The 18961-nt window shown below is 46.4% G+C and overlaps 1 protein-coding gene across 5 annotated transcripts in view; it reads right to left on the bottom strand.

The window, feature by feature from the left end:
- TEAD1 (TEA domain transcription factor 1) overlaps positions 1-18961 on the bottom strand; it is a 151159-nt gene that overhangs the window by 92899 nt on the left and 39299 nt on the right. For all 5 annotated transcript variants that reach the window (XM_088057544.1, XM_014260235.2, XM_088057545.1 and 2 more), the window contains exon 3: positions 6726-6979. In XM_088057544.1, the coding sequence (XP_087913670.1) occupies positions 6726-6873 (148 nt within the window). In that variant the 5' untranslated portion in view covers positions 6874-6979. The remainder of the gene's footprint in view (positions 1-6725; positions 6980-18961) is intronic.

Below are 18961 nucleotides of genomic sequence, written 5' to 3'. Positions count from 1 at the left end.
AAACAACGGCATTAGCAAAGGAACAATGTCATAAAGGAAAGACAGTCTTACCCTGTTTAGCATGGCTGTTTAAATAGGATTAGCCACTAAACGACTCTGAAGTGGACAAATGCCTGATCTGAACCTGCCCTGGTGGCTTCCACTTAGCTTCAGGCAAGAGCTGATGCTGGCAGTACCTCAGCTGTGCCTGCTGAGCACTGGGGCAGCAGGCACACTGCTGTCTTTGCCACCGCCAGGCTATAAACAACTTTCTGACAGCTCCCCTTTACATGGGTGACAAGAGAGAACATGTTTAGTAAAGACAGGACAAAGCCCAAGTGCTAAAAATCCCTTTCAAAGGGTGCTGGCTCTTTCAGATGCATAATTTTTCAGCAAAGCTTTCTAGTATACATTCCCATTTCCTTTGGAATGCAGCATCCTCCTGACCCAACCCAGCCAATGGAATACTCCATCCATGGCTGTGCCAGGTGCCTTCCATGTACCACAGCATTGCTGACACCTTCAGCTGTGGCCTGCTCTCCAAGGAGGAGCTGACATCCTCATCACACACAGCTCTCACTGTCCCACCTGGCTTTTCTCTTCACAAAAGCAAGTTATGGCAGAGAGGGGAAAAAAACCCAAAACCAGAAAAAAATAATTCTGTTTAACGAAGAGTCTGTCACCTTATCTCAGAGCACTGACAATTTGTTCTTGAAAGCCCAAGGAGAAAGATTAAACCCTGCTCCCCCACATTTCAGAGCTCCTCCAACAACCTCTCCTTTCCAGGGGCTGGGCTCACTAAACCAGCTCTTGCCCTCTCGCAAGCAAGGCCTGCTGATGTTGCAAGAACATCACCAGGTTGCAGGAACGATCCCAGGCAGAGCTGCTCATAACCCAGGCAATTTCAGAAGTAACTTTTCCAGCAGACAGAGTCTCCCTGGCCCTCGCTGCCTGTCCCTGCTGGCCGGGGGCTCAGCACGGGCGACACGCGTGGCGCGGCACACCGAGCGCTGCCAGAGTCCTTCTGGACAATCTGTTTACAGCCTAAAAAACCCAAAAAACCTAAAAAAACTTTCAGAATACGAGTCCCATCTCCACTGCACTCATTTGGTGCATGTTGCTAAGAGAACAAAAAAGAGAGGGGGAAAAAAAAAAGAAAAAATACAAGAGCGTATCTTTGTACAATGATTGCAGGAACAGATGAATAAACATGAAACCTGATACTTCACATCTGGTATTTCATCACTCCAAATACCTTATTCACATTCAAATATATTTAACACTGTGGAAACTTTATAAGGTAACAATGTCTTTATGGAGGCAGGGAAGTTTTAAAATTAAAAGCAATAGTAAAAATAATTTGTAACATGCTCCTGTACTCTTCATAAAGCTATTTACCTTACGGTTTCCTAAGAGAAACCCAGAAAAACACCAAATAATGGCAGTTAGCTACAGAATCAGGCAAGCCCACAGAACACGATTTCTTTTGTCAATGTTCTAGTTCAAAGTTCAATTTTAATACCCAATTTACACAAGGTGCTTTGGAAATGAAGACTATCATTACTCATTGTACAAAAATTCTATTATCTGAGCAGAATTTTTTATGGAAGTATCCTTTTCCCTTAACAGTGCATGCCAAGTGATTTTACATATAACCTAATAAACATACACAGTTCTGAAAGGCTGCTATGCAACTTCTCACGTTAATTAGTACTCATTCTTCTCTGTAAAACCACTAAACATGCTAAAAAACTTCCTTTTAATAATCACTACATACTCCTAAGCACTTTTGTTGCAGAGATGAATACCTCCAATGCAAACTCGCAGCTGAAGAGATGTTTAGAGGTCTCAAAAATGAATATCAAATTATTTTCTTCTCTTAAAGGCAAAAGCCACCTTTGCTACATTGAGGCTAACTCAGCAGTGCTGATAAGAAAATGTCTGCAGGCATATTCCACTTGCTAGCACTCATGGCACTTTGGCTTGTCCCTGGAGCTGCACTAAAGCCACATCTTGCTGTAGCTACACTTCAAAAAAAAGAAAAGGAAAGAAGATGAAAATGTGCACACGGAGCCAAACCCAATCCCATGGTAACCCCAGTGACTTCAGTGTTACACCAGGAATAAAAGTAGGGCTGCATTTCACAGCAGCTCTCATTCCTGTAATCTTTTCCAAAACACTCTCTCAGGAGCAAAGACAAGCACAGGCAAACATCTTGCCAATAAGTGAGTTCACAGGGATTGCTACAAGTCACTAAACTGTCAGCAGCAGAAGACCAACAGTGGGAACAAAGCACAAAGCCAGGACAGCCAATGCCCTCTAATGGGCTGGAGTTTTACCGTGAGCTGGATAAACAAGGACACGCAAATTCATCGGAGCGGGTCTCCGAGACCGAACACAAATTATAGGGTGCCCTGCTTTGTACCAGAGGATGGTGTTTGTGTTTGATCAGTACTCCTTTTGAAACAGTGCAGATGAAAAAAGCCTTGGCAAGACAAATGAAAATGGGTCTAAGAGCTCAGTCTTTCCTCCGCTGGACTGCTTCCACAAAGAGTGTGAGCCTCAATTTATGACTCTGTTCCTCTATCCTCCTTCGAGCCTCCACATTCATACCCTCCTCACCTCTTTAAAATTTTATTTACTTTTAGTCAATACTGTTCTAGGAGCAAAACCAACACTGTGAGACCTTCACAACCTCACTCACAAAGGGAAAAGGAGTGATGGATCGAGCTTTCCTGCAGGAAACTTCTCACATGTCCCTTGGCTTTACCGTGCATTCCCTTTCTCTCTCAAAAATTTCAAAACTAGTTTCTGGAATTTGCCCATTCAAACCAAAAGAAGCGTCTTTGCTTCTTACCCAATCATTTTCTATAAATTTAAAATCAAGAGTTTCGTTAAGCTTTCATTTTGTTTTCTGAGGCTTTCTTCAAGGAGCCATAACCCTGGGCCAGCAGCAGCCTGAAATGCTGGGCTTGCACAGGTCACAGTTTTGTCTTTGCAGCCTGAGGATGCCCCAAGGCAAAAATAAAAATGTTAGGACATCCCCCTTCCTCTCCCCAGCCAGGGGCCCCTGCAACCCTTTTCTGTGGGGATGGGATCAAAAGCCTTTTGTTCTCGTCATCCTCTTACGCCTTAAGTTACATTTTTGGGAAGGCACGGGGAGAGGGAAACACCCTCTCCTTTCCTTGCCTCCTCCATCCGAGGCCTCAGCTGTGGGGAGCAGCTGAAGTGATTCAGGCTGTCTGGAGAAGCCACAGATGTCCCTCAGTGCCACTGGGCAGCTCTCCCATCACGAGCCACCCCGCTCTCGCCCAGGTGCCACCGTGGCCACCCCTCACCCCCGGATCCCAGTGCCCTCAGTCCTCCTTGAGCAATCCTCCGGGTCCCCACAGCCAGATGAACACAAACCTCTTGGAAATGCCAATTTAAGGATGGTTTTCAGACCACCACAAAGAACAGTGAAGAAACTCTGGCTGCTTGCTTACATGAATGTCGCAAAGCTCTCATTAAATCAAAGGCAGACTTACAGTATTTCTTCAAGCAAAATCTCTGCTCTTCTCAAAGTCTCCCTCCAAAGATCAAAAACTACAATTGCTTAACTTAATCCACACAGAGTGATCATTATATTTGCTTCCCTAAAGATCAGATTTGTTCTGCTGCCTATATCTAAAGGTAATTTCAGTCAGAATATGAAATGGTGCTCTCCTGACCTTTTGTCTTCCACGACCCATGAATTACCAGCACATTACAATATCCTCCAACACTGTGGAAGCTTGGCCATAATGCAATGTCTCTCTTGTAAGTGAAATAAACTTGGTATGCCACTAAAAGGCATTAAATTATTTTCATTATGCCACACAGAATGTAAAACACTTACACTGTTTTGATTTCAAAATCCTTGGAGAACAATTATGCTCTCAGGGCCATAAGACTCTATTAGAAAGTCCTCAGAAACCTAGCATGGTTTCAATAAATCCTCCAACACTACAAAGCAGTCACTGAGTTTGAAGAATGAAAACATGAGTTCATCCACTGCAAAGTCAGGATGTAAATTCTGCTCATACAGTACCCTGCACTTCCTAACACATTTTTTCCTACTCAACCAGGGCAACACTTTTAAGTGAAGTTTTCAGCATCCAGCATGCATAGCTCCTTTTCTGATTGAAAATTAACTGTATTTGATTTAGGATTAGCATAAATATGAGATGTGTCTATGCTCATGGTGTTGCTAGCTACCAGTATTAATCAGCAATTAGATATGCACAAATAGTCTTACACATATATAATTTAACAAATGTTAACATTCAGGATTAGGAACCATTAAACAAAATCAGTGATTGTCAGATAAAAATGTTAATTTCTTTAATTTTTACAATGGCACAAAAAAAAAAAATGCTTCAAAACACCAAAAAAGCAGATTTCAGGGGTGACTAGTGTGGTTGTAAGGATCCTGATTAAAAAATAATAATTGCAGCCACCCTTATTTTGGCCTATGGGCTGCTGAAGTCTAAGGAAGGCTTTAGAGCAGAAATACTCAATAAGCCTGTTTGTACTCCTAGGAGGAGCACAACCTCCTAATCAGGCAAACCATCCTCCCTTCCCAAAGGGAAATAACAGCACTGAGAAGCGATCAGAACTGGGGGATATGGGCAACCAGAACAGGGGAATATGGGCAACCAGAACTGGGGGATATGGGCAACCAGAACAGGGGAATATGGGCAACCAGAACTGGGGGAGATGAGCAACCAGAACTGGGGGAGATGGGCAACCAGAACAGGGGAATATGGGCAACCAGAACTGGGGGAGATGGGCAACCAGAACTGGGGGAGATGAGCAACCAGAACTGGGGGAGATGGGCAACCAGAACTGGGGGAGATGGGCAACCAGAACAGGGGGATATGGGCAATCAGAACAGGGGGATATGGGCAACCAGAGCAGGGGGATATGGGCAACCAGAACAGGGGGATATGGGCAGTCAGAACAGGGGGATATGGGCAATCAGAACAGGGGGAGATGGGCAGTCAGAACAGGGGGATATGGGCAGTGAGAACAGGGGGATATGGGCAGTGAGAACAGGGGGATATGGGCAATCAGAACAGGGGGATATGGGCAGTCAGAACAGGGGGATATGGGCAGTGAGAACAGGGGGATATGGGCAATCAGAACTGGGGGAGATGGGCAATCAGAACTGGGGGATATGGGCAGTGAGAACAGGGGGATATGGGCAGTCAGAACAGGGGGAGATGGGCAGTCAGAACAGGGGGAGACAGGCAATCAGAAGTGGGGGAGACGGGCGAGGTTTCATCCCCTTGGGCAGGGGCTGTGCGGGACAGGGAGGGGGAAAGCGAACACCCCAGCCCGGAGCTTTCTGCCGAGGGCAGCGGGGACGCTTCATCCCGACTCTTTGTTGTTTTTCTCCCGGACAGGACGTTTGGTGTGGCCGCAGGGGTGACACAGCAGCTGCGGGGGGTCACTGGCAGTGTCCGTGACCTCGGCTGGGGCACAGCTGGCGGCAGCTGCGGCACCATCTGCTCGGGGCCAGGCCGCTCTGCCCTGCCAGGTAGTGCAGAGGGACAGGGGAGCATCCCTGGGGCATGGCCAGCCATCCTCAGGCACTGCCACCCATCCTCAGGGCACGGCCACCCAACCCTGGGCACTGCCACCCATCCTTGGGACACTGCCACCCATCCTCAGGACACTACCATCCATCCTCAGGGCATGGCCACCCAACCCTGGGCACTGCCACCCATCCTTGGGACACTGCCACCCATACTCAGGGCACGGCCACCCAACCCTGGGCACTGTCACCCATCCTTGGGGACTGTCACCCATCCTTGGGCACTGTCATCCATCCTTGGGACATTGCCACCCATCCTCAGGACACTACCATCCATCCTCAGGACACTGCCACCCATCCTCAGGCACTGCCACCCATCCTCGGGGCACTGTCATCCACCCCTGGGCACTGTCACCCACCCCTGGGCACTGCCACCCACCCCTGGGCACTGCCACCCACCCCCGGGCACTGTCACCCACCCCTGGGCACAGGCACACAGGCACAGAAGGGCTCTGTGGCCCCAAGGAGGAGTTTGGAAGAGGGCAAAGAGAAAGGAAGGGAGCCGGGGGGAGCTCGGAGCCGTGGGACAGGAGCTCTGCAGCACGGGGAGAAGCCAGCATCCCTCCGTGTGTTCATGGAATGTTGGCACCTGACTGAGAGCCAGGGGGAAAACAGTGAGAGAAAAAGAAAAGACAGAAAAGCACCCCTGACCTGCCTCTCTCATGGGGAGGCTCCTGAAGGCAACAAGAACTTTATCACTCTGCAGTTCAGTATTGCATAATCTGCCACACCACCACGCAGACTGCACCTCCCTGTCTTCACCACTCAGTGAAAAATCAAGAAAAATGCCTAATTGTTTTTATTCCCAGGGAGTGACACATTTAAATGCTTCCTTCAAATATCGGCAGCCAGCCACAGCATAGAACCTGTCAAAGGCAACTACATAAGGTAACCAGTGAGACAATTCTGTGTCGATATTGCTTTCCTCGTGCCAGCAGAGAAGGAGCTGGCCTGGACAGTCCTGAGCACCTCCTCAGCTCAGCTGAGCTCTCCCAGCTTCACAGATTTCATCACGATTTACTCCAAAAGAACCAAAATCAGAACCGGGAACATTGTGTAGAAACAAGCTGGGCTTTACAGTTCTCATGCTGGAACGGTTATTTCCAAAGGCTAAACGCGTACCACTTACCATACATTTTGCCTTCATCTGATAAGATGATTTTCCTCCTCCCACACGGTGGATAGATTGCTAGAGCCTCCTGAAAGCTCTGTTCAATGTCAGGACTCCAGACACCTTCTGCATCGTTGTCAATAGGTTTATCTGCAGAATCACTCATTCTTTCAATGTCTTCGGCAGGACTCTCGCTGCCGCTCCAGCTGCTGGGCTCAATGGTGATGGCTGGGGTCTCCAAGCCTAAGCCTGGAGTCTTCAAGGGAATAAACCTGCAACACAAAGAGCCAAGCCCAAGAGGCGTTAGCGGCGTGGAACTCCAGGCTAACGTTTCTGCCCGCCCCTGCTGCGAGGGGAACAGCGGCCGAGCGGCACCGGCGGTAACGCCAGCACGGGGGGCACCCAGGAAAAGGGAAAAATTAATAACCATTAATTTAATGGTTAAATGGTTCATTTAAAAATTAATAGCCATTCCACCTCAAACGAGCACAGGTGGAGCAGTAAGGCTGCAGGAAGGCAAACCCTACAACGTTTTCTGTGTGCAATTACACGAGGGCATGGAAAATCAGTATTATTTTTCACAAATAGTCAAAGTGCCACATTGCATCTGGCTGAAGACTGGCACCCTTAAAATAAATAAAATAAAAAAACAGTGTACTGCCACTGGCTGGAAGGGAAGCACACCGATTTATGCCACAGTGACCACCAGAGCCTAAAACCATTTGGACCTAAAAACAAAAGCAAAAACTATTGTTCGCATTCATCCGGATGTCAGTGGATTAAATGGAATTATACCAGCGATGCCACAGCTCAATGTAATTAAATGGAAAAGGCTGTAATTTTCAGATCTTACCCATATAAATAATATAATCAGAATCAAGCCAAGCTACATACAAAAAGAAATCTTTAAAATGATAATACCAGAGCAAGGAATTACAAGAGAAGATATATGCTTTGCCTGATTTAAAAGGTCTCTGTCACAGAACCATAGCAGAACAAAAATTACAAGCTTCAAGTTGCTGAATCAATTTAATAAGAAATAATTTAATATAGCTGCACCTGCTCACACCAGCAGAGCTGCAGATCTGTCAGTGTTCCTTTTATATTTTTCAGAGAAATACAACTCTGCTGTAAAGACTTGCTCCAGGCAAAAAAGCTGCTCTACCAGACCACGTTCACCTCTGGTGTAATTCTTCGGGAAGTCAGTGAAATAACACCAGGAACAGATTTGGCTCAACATGTCTAGGCATAATGCCGTTTTATTTTGAAAAAAGAAGGAGTTTGGTGACTCTAACAGATCTGAGTGGATGGGAGTGTTCAAACATGCACACACGAGCTGCAAACACAGTTAAAAATCCACTTTCCTGGCTAAACACTCAAAGCCCCTAAACTGTAAGATTTTTATTCTGTATGGGCAGAAGAGAGGGGCTTTCCTTTGTGCACAGCTCTGTCCTCCTGCTGGTAACGCCTCTCGCCGGGGTCTCAGGACACGTAAGACAACAGGTGAAAAGCAGCAGAACAGCACTCACCCCACGGAGAAAGGAGGGGAGGGTACATGTGGAAGGCCATGACACCCATGACTATCCACCTCTGGGCTGGAGAAGTGCCTGAAAGAGGAAATCTTTACAGCAGCCCTCACCCCAGCTGCCCAGCTGCATGATCACCAAACCCTGACGGTCCGGTCCCTCCACGGTCTCCAGCAAAAAAGCAGAGCTGCAGGCTGGGACTCACCAGCCAACACTGCCATTTCTCATCCAAAGCAAGGGTATTTCCACCTCTCCAGGCTCCAACAGGAGCTCAGAGGGATCTCTGTGTGTGGAAGGGGCTCTCTTGAGCTCCATTTTCCCTGGCTGTCCCTACGCAGAGGCATTTCTTGACTCTGCAGTGGTTTGAACACTTCAGCACGGCTTACGACGTGTTTGTGCCTCCCCACCCGTAAGAGCCCGGCCAAGCACTGCCCCAAACACCCTCTAACAGCTGACCATGAGGGACACACGGGCTCACAGGGAGCCACACACGTGGAGGTGGGTGGGAGCTCCGGCCAAAGCGCACACCGCGTTTTTTAAGTTGTCATCACACAAAGGGAGATGTAAACCTTGGTAAAATAGTGAAACCCCATCCTTCATAATCCTCAGAAGGCTGAAGTTCAGCCCCCTGTGCACAAGATTTAGCCCAAGCATGAGCGCAGCAATACTGGGAAACTACTGACAAAATCAATCGTGTCCACGTGAGCCTTCACACAGAGGGGGAATCTTTGGTGAACGAGAGGAAATGGAATGTTGATGGGGATAATTAGGGGGAGGGGTCAGTTTTATTGCAATAGTGCAGAGGAAAATGGCTGCTGGGGGATTTATTGGCCTCAAGTGACCGAACCACGATGAGCATTTCACCAGAAGACAGCGCAGGGTGGGACACATCACTGGCTCTGTTTTCCAAAGGTGACTACAGCAGGAAATCCTTCCCCTCCCTGAGCCCAAGCCCAGCACAGCCACGGGCAGCTTCTGCTCAGCTCAACCACCCTCTGCTTACAAAACCTGCCACAGTCATAGCCTCAAGTCCTATTATCATCTTATAAACCAGCCCTTGTTATTACATTATGCTGAAATAATAATTAAAATGCACAAGGAACACAGTGAGGCTCTACAGTAATTAATGTTACTTGATAGTCGTGTTATATCTTGCGTTGTGTTTACTGGTGAATTTTCACTAAGGCGCTATCTGCCTTCCCATTCCTCTTTACCTACTTGGATATCATCTTGAGGCACTCACAGCTACTATTGCAGCCTCTAAAATGTAAGATAACCAAGTGTTCCTTGCAGCACATCTGTACAAGAGGGGCGTGGGGCAGCCTGCTGGAGGAAAACCTCTCGTGTTAAAGGTTATTTGCAGTGATTTCCATTCTGGTGAATGCTGACACTGCAGATCGAGCCAGAGGGCCAAGGAGGAAAAAAACTTGTATTACAACTGCTAAATGGCTCCCTCTTACTTCAGGAATAAAATGAGCTAACTCAGTTAATCATTTCCAGCTCAGCTCTATGTATCAAAAGGGAATTCCACCTCCTCCTTAGCTTGAATTCTAAGGACTCAACTGTGATGAAAAATTTCAGACCTGTTATGCTGGAGTTCAACACGATTATCAAAAATAATACAAGCTGTCAACAGACGAGCTTTTTTGCACATTTCTAATGAGCTATAAATCTCAAGTGAAAAATGAGACTTACAATCCAATTTAATTTTATAAAAAACTTTACAAAGTGAGCCTACTTTTATATTAGCAAACTCCAAATCTTGCAATGCCAGCTTTCAGCAGAGGAAGAGCTAAACTCCTGGGGGCAATTAGCCCCACCTCCCCTGGCCAAAATCAGCACTTGTATGCATGACAGATCAAGTTGAAGAGTTCTGTATTTGCTTTTTATCATGTTAACTTCCAGAGAACCAATTCCCTGCTTGCACTTTCTGTTAACAAAATTAAAACACATCAACACTACCTAGAAAACCAACCAACCAACCAAAAAAAAAAAAAAAAAGCCGCAAACCCACAAAAAATAGAGGAAAAAAAATGGAAAAAATAAATGTTTTGGCTCACCTTGTTGTACATTCTAAGGTTGCTTAAAGCACATTGCTGCAGTTTAGGTGGTCTCTCTTCAGAGTTTTCCTTTTAACAGCAGCCTTACACATTTCAAGACAGCTTCCCCTGTGCATAAAACTCTTTTAGCTGCAAACCAAATGCATCTGTCTTGCAGTTGTAACTCTGTGCAGTTAAGTCAGTTCTAAATATATCTGTTTTCCTCATGCAGTCATTAAGACACTTTTTCTCTGCGTGATGGAGGTATGTGTCCCCATCAAACAGCGCAGTGTCACGCTCAGGAACAGAGAAACCATCAGGGCAACAGAGGGTTTTATAAACATGTTTTATAGCCAGGCCATTCACGACAGCTTGGTCAGCTACAAGATATGACTTACTGTCATCATGTTCACTCACTACAGCAACTTGAAAAATTACTTTAAAATCTCAGAGAAACAAGGCCAGCTGTTGTCAGAGCCGACCAAACCAGTGTGTTTAACTCAAACCAAATGATAGCCTGCAACTTCTTATCAAGGGAATGGCTTCTTTACCTACACAAAACATTCTCTTACACCTTTCACTTTACGAGCAATGCAAACCTGGGCTTGCCCAGAAAGCTGCTGCTCACAGACCAACAACTGAGATCAATGGCTCCCCACAGGAGCCTACAAGTGCAGATCCTCGATACCTTCCATAACCTTCAATATTTGCACAATGAACTAGCGTGGGAATGCTGTCTGTCAAAAGTCACTAGAGCTGGGTCTTATTTTTACAAGTGTCTTCCAAAAGTTAAGCCGTTTCCTCTGTTTGTCTGATGAATTTAATTCCTTGAATTTCAGTGTAGGGGTGCTGAATGGTGCCTTCCCTGCGCTGTCAGACAACCCCTGGGAAAGGATTAATGCTCTGCAGATACTGGAACAGGAACACAAGAATCAAGAATGACAGCAAACATGCCTTGGTTCTGAGAGCTGTCTGAGGAAAAAGCCCATTATGCCTCCCAAGTGTTCTAAACTGTGTCTGCTGGAAGGGGATCAAGTGCAGGTATTTCTGAGACTGAACACCAGTGCTGTTATCCACACTGATCTTCTCACTGTGGATAGATGCAGATTGCTACCAAATCATTCCTACAGCCAGATCAGCATTTCTGAAATACGTCTTTCAGGGGAAAAAAAAAAAAATCTTAATTCTTGAAGTAGAGATTTCAAGCACTGAAGGGGTAAATGACACTTTTAAGAATACATTATATTTTTAGATCGTGAACAATCCCATCTTAGCCTCAGTTATGTAAAAACAATGGATTGAAGAATCCAACAAGCTTTTTATAAACATTAAGATGGCAATGAGCAGATGAGTGCAAACCAACTAATTCTAAATTTGCAGATGGCAGATTTTCTCTGAAGGCTTGAAAAGTTGCAGGCCCATGGGATTTTCTTCTGCTTTGTTCAGCAGTGCAAATCCGCAGCTGGAGCGCCAAAGCTCTGGAGAGGATCCAGAGGAAGAAAGTTATCAGATCTAGAGAACATGACCTACCAGGAAAGGAATTGGGTTTGTTTAAATTTAGAGAACTGATGTGAGAAGATAACCACTTTCAAATAAGGAAAAGGTAAGGGCAGAGAAGCAGCTCTTGGCCGTTCCTACCAAGGATGGGATCCGAAGCGAAGAACTTGAGTTGCAGCGAGGAAACCTCAGGCTGGGCACTTGGGGGATTGTTCTGACCCACCAACAGTCCCACACCAGCAGTGACCAGCTCCTGGGGCAGAGGTTGTTCCCAGCAGGGGACACGAGCATCTCTCGGGAGCCAGCTGAGGCTCCGTGGGGCAGAGCCATGAACCACGCGGCGCCGTGAGACTGAGCGCTGCAAGGGCCCAGCCGTGGGAGCACATCCTTGGCTAGGAACGGGGGAATCCAGCTGCCCCAGAGACTTCCCAGATGTCCCAGGGACCAGACAGCTCTGTCAGCTGCAGGGCAAGAATCCAGGCACAGCCAGGCCTGCTCCTGAAGACACCGGAGGAGCTCCTGTGCCCCACACAGCTGCTGGGGGACAGCGCTGCCAGCACCTGCCAGGCAGCTTGTGGAGACAGCCAGCACGGGGAGGAAGAGCAGGATGGGGAGGAGAGGGCTCCATCTCCTGCTGCTGCTGTCCCAGCACGGGGAGGAAGAGCAGGATGGGGAGGAGAGGGCTCCATCTCCTGCTGATGCTGTCCCAGCACGGGGAGGAAGAGCAGGATGGGGAGGAGAGGGCTCCATCTCCTGCTGATGCTGTCCCAGCACGGGGAGGAAGAGCAGGATGGGGAGGAGAGGGCTCCATCTCCTGCTGATGCTGTCCATGGGAGCTTGGGGAATCGAGGCTGCCTCATCCCCAGACACCCCATTCCACATCTGCTGGATTGCCTGACCCTGCCCATCCAGATTTTCCAAGCTCTTTCTGCACTGAATAACATAAATATTGAATTGGTGGGAAGCCTGAATTTCTCTAGGATTTTATCTTTCTACTTTGGCAGTGAAAGTATCTTTGCAGTGTTTATACAAGTCAAGCACACAAAGGAATTTAAATAAATTTTTTATTTACAAATAAATTCACAGTGGATTTTGTAGCTGTGATGTGTAATTCTGTATGGATTTTTCTGATTCTCTAAGGCATTCAAATGGTATTACTTTCAGGAAAACACTGCATCTATTCCAGGCCCTTTATATATAATTGCTTTTTATGAGGAATGGATATAGCACAATTTGAAGAATGAAAATGTAAATAATTTACAGAGCATCCAGTGGTGAAATCATTGGATTAAAATTACTTTATATTGTATTTTTGTTACAAGTTCCAGTTATCAGCAATTATTCCCTCTAAGAAGAAAGAGCACAGGAGAGAGAAGCAGCCCATTTCTGGGTTAAAGTATTCCTTTAGAACTCAGTCAGACTAATTCAGCCATTCGCATTTGCCACCGAAATGACAAAAAAAAGGGGTTTTCTCTGACTGTGAGAACACTTCAGGAAGAAATTCTGATGCTTTGCTTTTCTGGTTATCAAATACTTCCATGCAGCAGTGCTTCCATGTCCTTCCTATCATTCATATAAACTAGCTCTGTTATCCTAAGACTGAATTTACCATTTTTTGCTTGGGATTTGAGCTATTTATTAACTGCCAGCTCCCTGTTTCCCATTTGGCTTTGGGATCTGTGCAGGGATAACACGATCAGTCCAGCCACAGCCACAGAGCACCTGTGGAAGGCACATGATGGTTTTTTCCTGAGGTGAGTGCATCACACAGTGAATTTGGATGCACTTCCTTCTCCTCAATTACCACACTCAGTGTACTAAAAAAAGTAGTAGAAAGATAGTGGCATGCCAGTGTGTAAAATACCAAAAATTACCAAAAACACTTAATATCAGCAAAGTGATGGTTTTCTTCCAGCAGAAGTCGGCAGCCTGCTCATCTGAGAAGATTTACATGTGTACTTTCACAAACTGTGAGGAAACTTACTGAACAAAGGGGGACTTAGATCAGCAAGAGTAGGCAGCATATGGGACTAAATGTGAAATTAGGATTACAGGAACTATTTATAAAGAGAAACAATGCATTCTCCTTGAATTGCTCTTTTTCTTTTGCTTATAGAAACAGATTACTCAGCAAAGAGTGGGCTGATGCTAATACATGGGAATTCTTCCCTTTGGAAACAGCTTTCAGCTCTGCACTCTTTATGAAAGTGAAAAGTCTATTTGGTACCACTCTGAGAGCTTCATTTATTGTTTTTTCCAAAGGCTGCTTTTGTTGATAGATACAATTATTGTCGTAAGGATGTTGAGTCATTAGCCCCAACCCACTTTTCTTGTCCATTAGTTTTAATTTCACACCATTAATAAAATGGTTCATCCTCTCAGTGGGGAAACGACTGGATTCTGACTGATTCTGACTGTGCCTACGCCACACTGACGGGCTCGGGAGGCTTTGTGCTGCACCACCAGGCAGCTCCAGCTTCAAACCACGTGCTGTCGGGCTAGTGACCATCAATCCAGCGTGCCAAAGCACTTTCCAAGCGGCTGCAGATCCCTCGTGGGCCGTGGTCTGCTCTGATCACCACGCTGGCACCGGGGAGGGGGTGAATCTCAGCATACCCCGGTGAATCCCCATCCCATTACAGTCACAGCTGCTCCAGACACAATTCCTTCCCCAAGGGACACTGGAGCAGCCACGCTCATCCTAGGTGCTGGTGCTCATCTGCACCCAGCTGCTTTTGATTCTAAGGGTGTTCCTGGGATTTAACCCAGCTCCAACACCGCGCTGTGGTGACCAACAGAGATTATTCTGGACGTGACTTGACGCCCAGTGGAACGAGGAGCAGTGAGAGCACCACATCTGCTAACTGCAGGAAGCAAAGGGAAGGACAGAAGCTTTAGCAGCTGTGGGAGGGAGAAGCCATTCCTCCTGCCCCATCCCAGCTGCCGTGCTGTGCAGCAGGCTGGCACCCAGCGGGACCCAGAGTGTCAGCATCCACTGACACGGAGTTCTCCAGCTGGGATCCCTCCTGCCAAAAGCTGCCAGGCTGGGGATTACCAGTGTGTCACTCAGTCCCCAGTTAGCAGCTGTGGGTCTGTCCATTTGGGGCAGGGAGCTCTGCTCCCAGAGCAGGCAGAATAGCGTGGGCTGGCCCAAGGCCTGTCCTTTGGCACTGAGAAATGGTCTGTAAGAAACATTCCCAGCCCCAAGACCTGTAGGGAGAGGTCACAGAAGGTCCCAAGATCTGCAGCCACTGCTTTTCTTGGGGCATGCTTGTGGAGTGTGTGTTTGGCAGGGCACTGTAATCCATCCTGCTGCCAGCACAACAGAAAATAAAAACTAGTATGTGCGACTGGCTGTCAGGACAATGAGCTCTTCTGGTGTACAGGAACTGGGAAATGGGACAGAAAAATAAAAACTGGCATGTGTGACTGTCAGGACAATACGTTTTTTGGTGTAAAAGAACTGGGAAATGGGACAGGTGCAGTTGTTGGTTACGTGCAATAAATCTGGAATTTCTGGAACACCTTTAAGCTCAGTCACGCCGTGGAGGCTGAGGCAGGGGTTCAGTGTGCACAGAGGCTCTGTTCCTTCCCAGCCACTCCACAAATCACCACTTACACCAGAACAGCCCAAAGAAAAGAGGCACTGGGCCTCCTCCAGCTCCAGTGTCCGCCTCTCCATACACACAGCTCTGGGATCCACACCTGGATCCAGGCACAAACACACTCCATTCCATTGGAACTATCCATCTTCTGCATCTACTGGTGCTTTTCCCACCTGTCCCAGCTACCTGGGTGCAGGTGAATGATGCAAATGCAGTCCATGGCCTTCACATGGACAGAGGATCTCTTCCCTGTAGTTTGCTGTAAGTGCCTTCCCACAGGCAATCATTTTCTACCCCAAAAGCCAAACTGGAACTATTAATACCACCTACCAAGTGTTATAAATACCAGAATGAGGTACACCCTTGATCTCTGGTGTGTTACTAGCTTCCTGTTGGGACCACATACGATCCATTGCTCACACAAATGATGGACTTGGCAGTAAGGCGCTCTGTCTACATGTAGCTCTGAAAACAAATCTTCCCCTCCTGACTCCCTGAGCCTCACTAGTTTATTGGAGTTCCCATGTCACACAGACATTTGCAAAACCAGATGGAATCCTTCACATTCATAGCTCTCTTACTCTATTTCTGGCATATGACTAACTGGTTTTATACTCCAGCTTTAGATTTTTCTCCTTTTTTTTATTTTTTTATTTTTAATAACTTGGTTTCAGGATGAAAGGGTTTTTTTCCACAATGGCTGCAAAAACATGAGTGTTCACTCTAACAGCTCTGAGTGAGGTGGGGAAAGGGACAGAAAACCACCTGCTTGAACAACTTTATGTAAGTTCAGTGAGGAAAGGGAAAACCAATGCTATTTGAAGGGTGGTCCAACATCTGACTGGTTCATATGTAACATAAAACTTTCACCTATATAAAAAATATTTTATATAATGATTTAAGTATTCTGTTAAACAGGTACAAAAAAGGCACAGTAAAGTAAAAGGTTCATTCATTTACTCAGGTGCATTTGTTTAAATAAGAAACAGCCATAAGATTAACCCTTTCCCTACTCCAAGCTGAAGAAGGTCCCTTCTTGTATGGAGCAGGAGAAAAGCAAATTTTGGACAAACTGCAACCTCCAATTGGCCAAAGCCACCCCTGGAATCCAGTGCTGGCACCTTTTATCCCTCAAGCCCACTTGTTCTCTGCTTTGCAGATGTTATACAAACACTCCTTTGTTTAAGTGCAAACACACACACACACACACAGACTTTCTCAAACATTTGCTGGAAGAGCTAAATTGCCGCTGAAATTCATTTTGCAAGTTTAGAAACTCTACCAAGCCCTCTCTGTGAGCTCCAGCCCTCTGAAGCTGCTGCAGAGCTTGTGAATGTCTCATGCTCACCCCAATGTGCTGGTTTTGTACCAGGCAAAACCGGGAGAAAAGCATTTTATTCTGTTCGAGCTACAGCCCTGGGCTCTGATCCTGACAACACAGAGCCATTTCATACATATGAATAATCACTCCAAGTTTAATGAAGCTCCTGACATCTCCATTAGCAATTGTTTTGGCTGCAAAAAGGCCCTGACTATCAGCCCGGGAGGAGCCTGGAAACAGAGGACTGATAATACTGGGAGGCTCACTTTGGGAAAGGCTGATAGGACTCGGAACTGCAAGACAACAAAAAAAAGAACAAACCAGAAACCTAAAGGGGTGAAATCACAGTGCCACAGCCCTCAGGACGGCTGAGATTTAATCCTGATTTTCTGGCCCTGTTCTCACCAGTTCTGAACAGAAGGAGATTTCAGAAACCAGCGTGTGGGATCGGACAGGACTCAGGGTCCGTGTCACAACACGCCTGCAGTCCCCATCACACACCACAGCCCACCCCGGGTTCCTGTGTCTACACAGAAATCAAAGCCAGGATTTTGTCTGCAAGCTCAGTAGCTGTCAATAAAAGTATTTTAACTCATGTTGTTTCCCAACTGCTGGCAGCAGTGTTTTGGGTGAATTACCTGCCAAATTAAATGTTAAGTCTGAGGTGTCTGTCTGTTACAAAGGAATCCTTCTCTGCAAGGAAATGAGCACTGCCAGTAGAGCACTGCAGCTTCTTCCTTCCATCTCACCTTGCCCCCAACACCTGTCCTCCCACAGCTGGGGAATGCATTGGCTCACTCAGGTCCTGTGACTGTTTCATGGAGATAATGACACATCGATGGCTTGCACTTCTTCCATAATGGAAAAAATTATTTATTGCATCTCATCTAAGGTTCCTCTGAGAATTAAGGATGCTTTTATGCAGCAGGACTTGCATCTTCTGCAAGGGAGAAGCAGAAAACACTTTCCTGCTGAGATCCTGAAACAATCTCGAACTGTGGCAATCTTTAATTGCTGGACATAAATAAAACCTGCAGTGACTGGCTATAACATTTTCAAAACTCAATATAATAGTTATGCAGTTATTCTGTACTTCTCTTGTAGTTATTGCCTGTTGAGGAAGCAATTTCAGTCTTAAGCTCTGACTTTTATATTTCCAGTCTATTTCAACTCCTTGTTCACTGTAGTTTAATCCTGCTTCAGGGGGTGTCAATCTTCCACAAAAATAACTTTGCTGGCAACCATTAGAATTGTGAATTCACTGGACGCCAGTGGAGCTAAAGAAGAGATGGCTGGGTTCAGGCAGCAGAAAACAGAACATCAGAAAACCCAAACAAAAAGCACAAGCCTTGGAACTAATCCTGGTAATTCTCCTGGACTTTAAAAGTCTCAGATTTAACAGAAACAGCAATTTCACAGCACACCCATTTCTGCCCCAGCAGCCCTTCCTCGCCTGCGCTCACCATTCACATTTCCACGGGCAATCGTCACCCGCCTCAAGAAGGGCTCCCAGCTGTGACTCCAGCCCTGGGTGCCCCTCTCAGGAGTGTCTCCCAAAGCTGTGATGTCTCCTGGAGAGCAGAGGCCATCCCCTGCCCCAGATCTGCCTGAGCTCAGCAGGGTCATCCTCCTGGGCCATCCTCCGCTGCTGAGCCACCCTGCACGCACACAGCTCTACTCAAAACGTTCAGTCAAACCCAGAAAAAGACCAACTCAATTATTTATACATTTAAATTATGTTAAATCACACTAGCTCTTGAAAATTACCTCTGTTTTTCATAAAATCAATGCACAAGTGTTCCTTTAACTCCATTTATTGTAGTGAAAGCCGAGCACCTGTAGCACGGTTTGTCCAGTCTGTTTTGAATTAGAGCTTTAGGGTGGCTTCACGTTGACAGCTGAGACGTCAAACTTCACGATTTAGTTCACCACCACCAAACACCATTCAAACCCTGCGCTTTTTTTTCTCTTCTTTTTAAATTTCAGGCTGAAGGCTTTTCAGTCCTTGTAGGGCAGGCCTATCTTTAAGCCAGAATTATTTCTGGCCTTGTAGGGTGAGCAAATGTCAGAATGGGAGACCTGGACTCATCAACCCTGAACTATTTAGTGCTGTTTCTAGTGGATCTAACACTTCAAGAAAAGCATCACAGTGCCCTTGGTTCTTCTGCTCAGCCACTGATTTGCTGTACAGTTCTTTAAACCTTCCTGTGCTTTACCATTTGTCACATCCTCTTCACCCAGAAGCCCGGTTAGGTTGTGATCCAGT

Source organism: Pseudopodoces humilis, chromosome 7 (genome assembly GCF_049639895.1).
Source record: "Pseudopodoces humilis isolate 2021_Gansu_Grassland_sample_001 chromosome 7, ASM4963989v1, whole genome shotgun sequence".
NCBI lineage: Eukaryota > Metazoa > Chordata > Aves > Passeriformes > Paridae > Pseudopodoces > Pseudopodoces humilis.
Note: the sequence above shows the minus strand (reverse complement) of the source record. Positions and strands in the feature narration are given on the sequence as shown.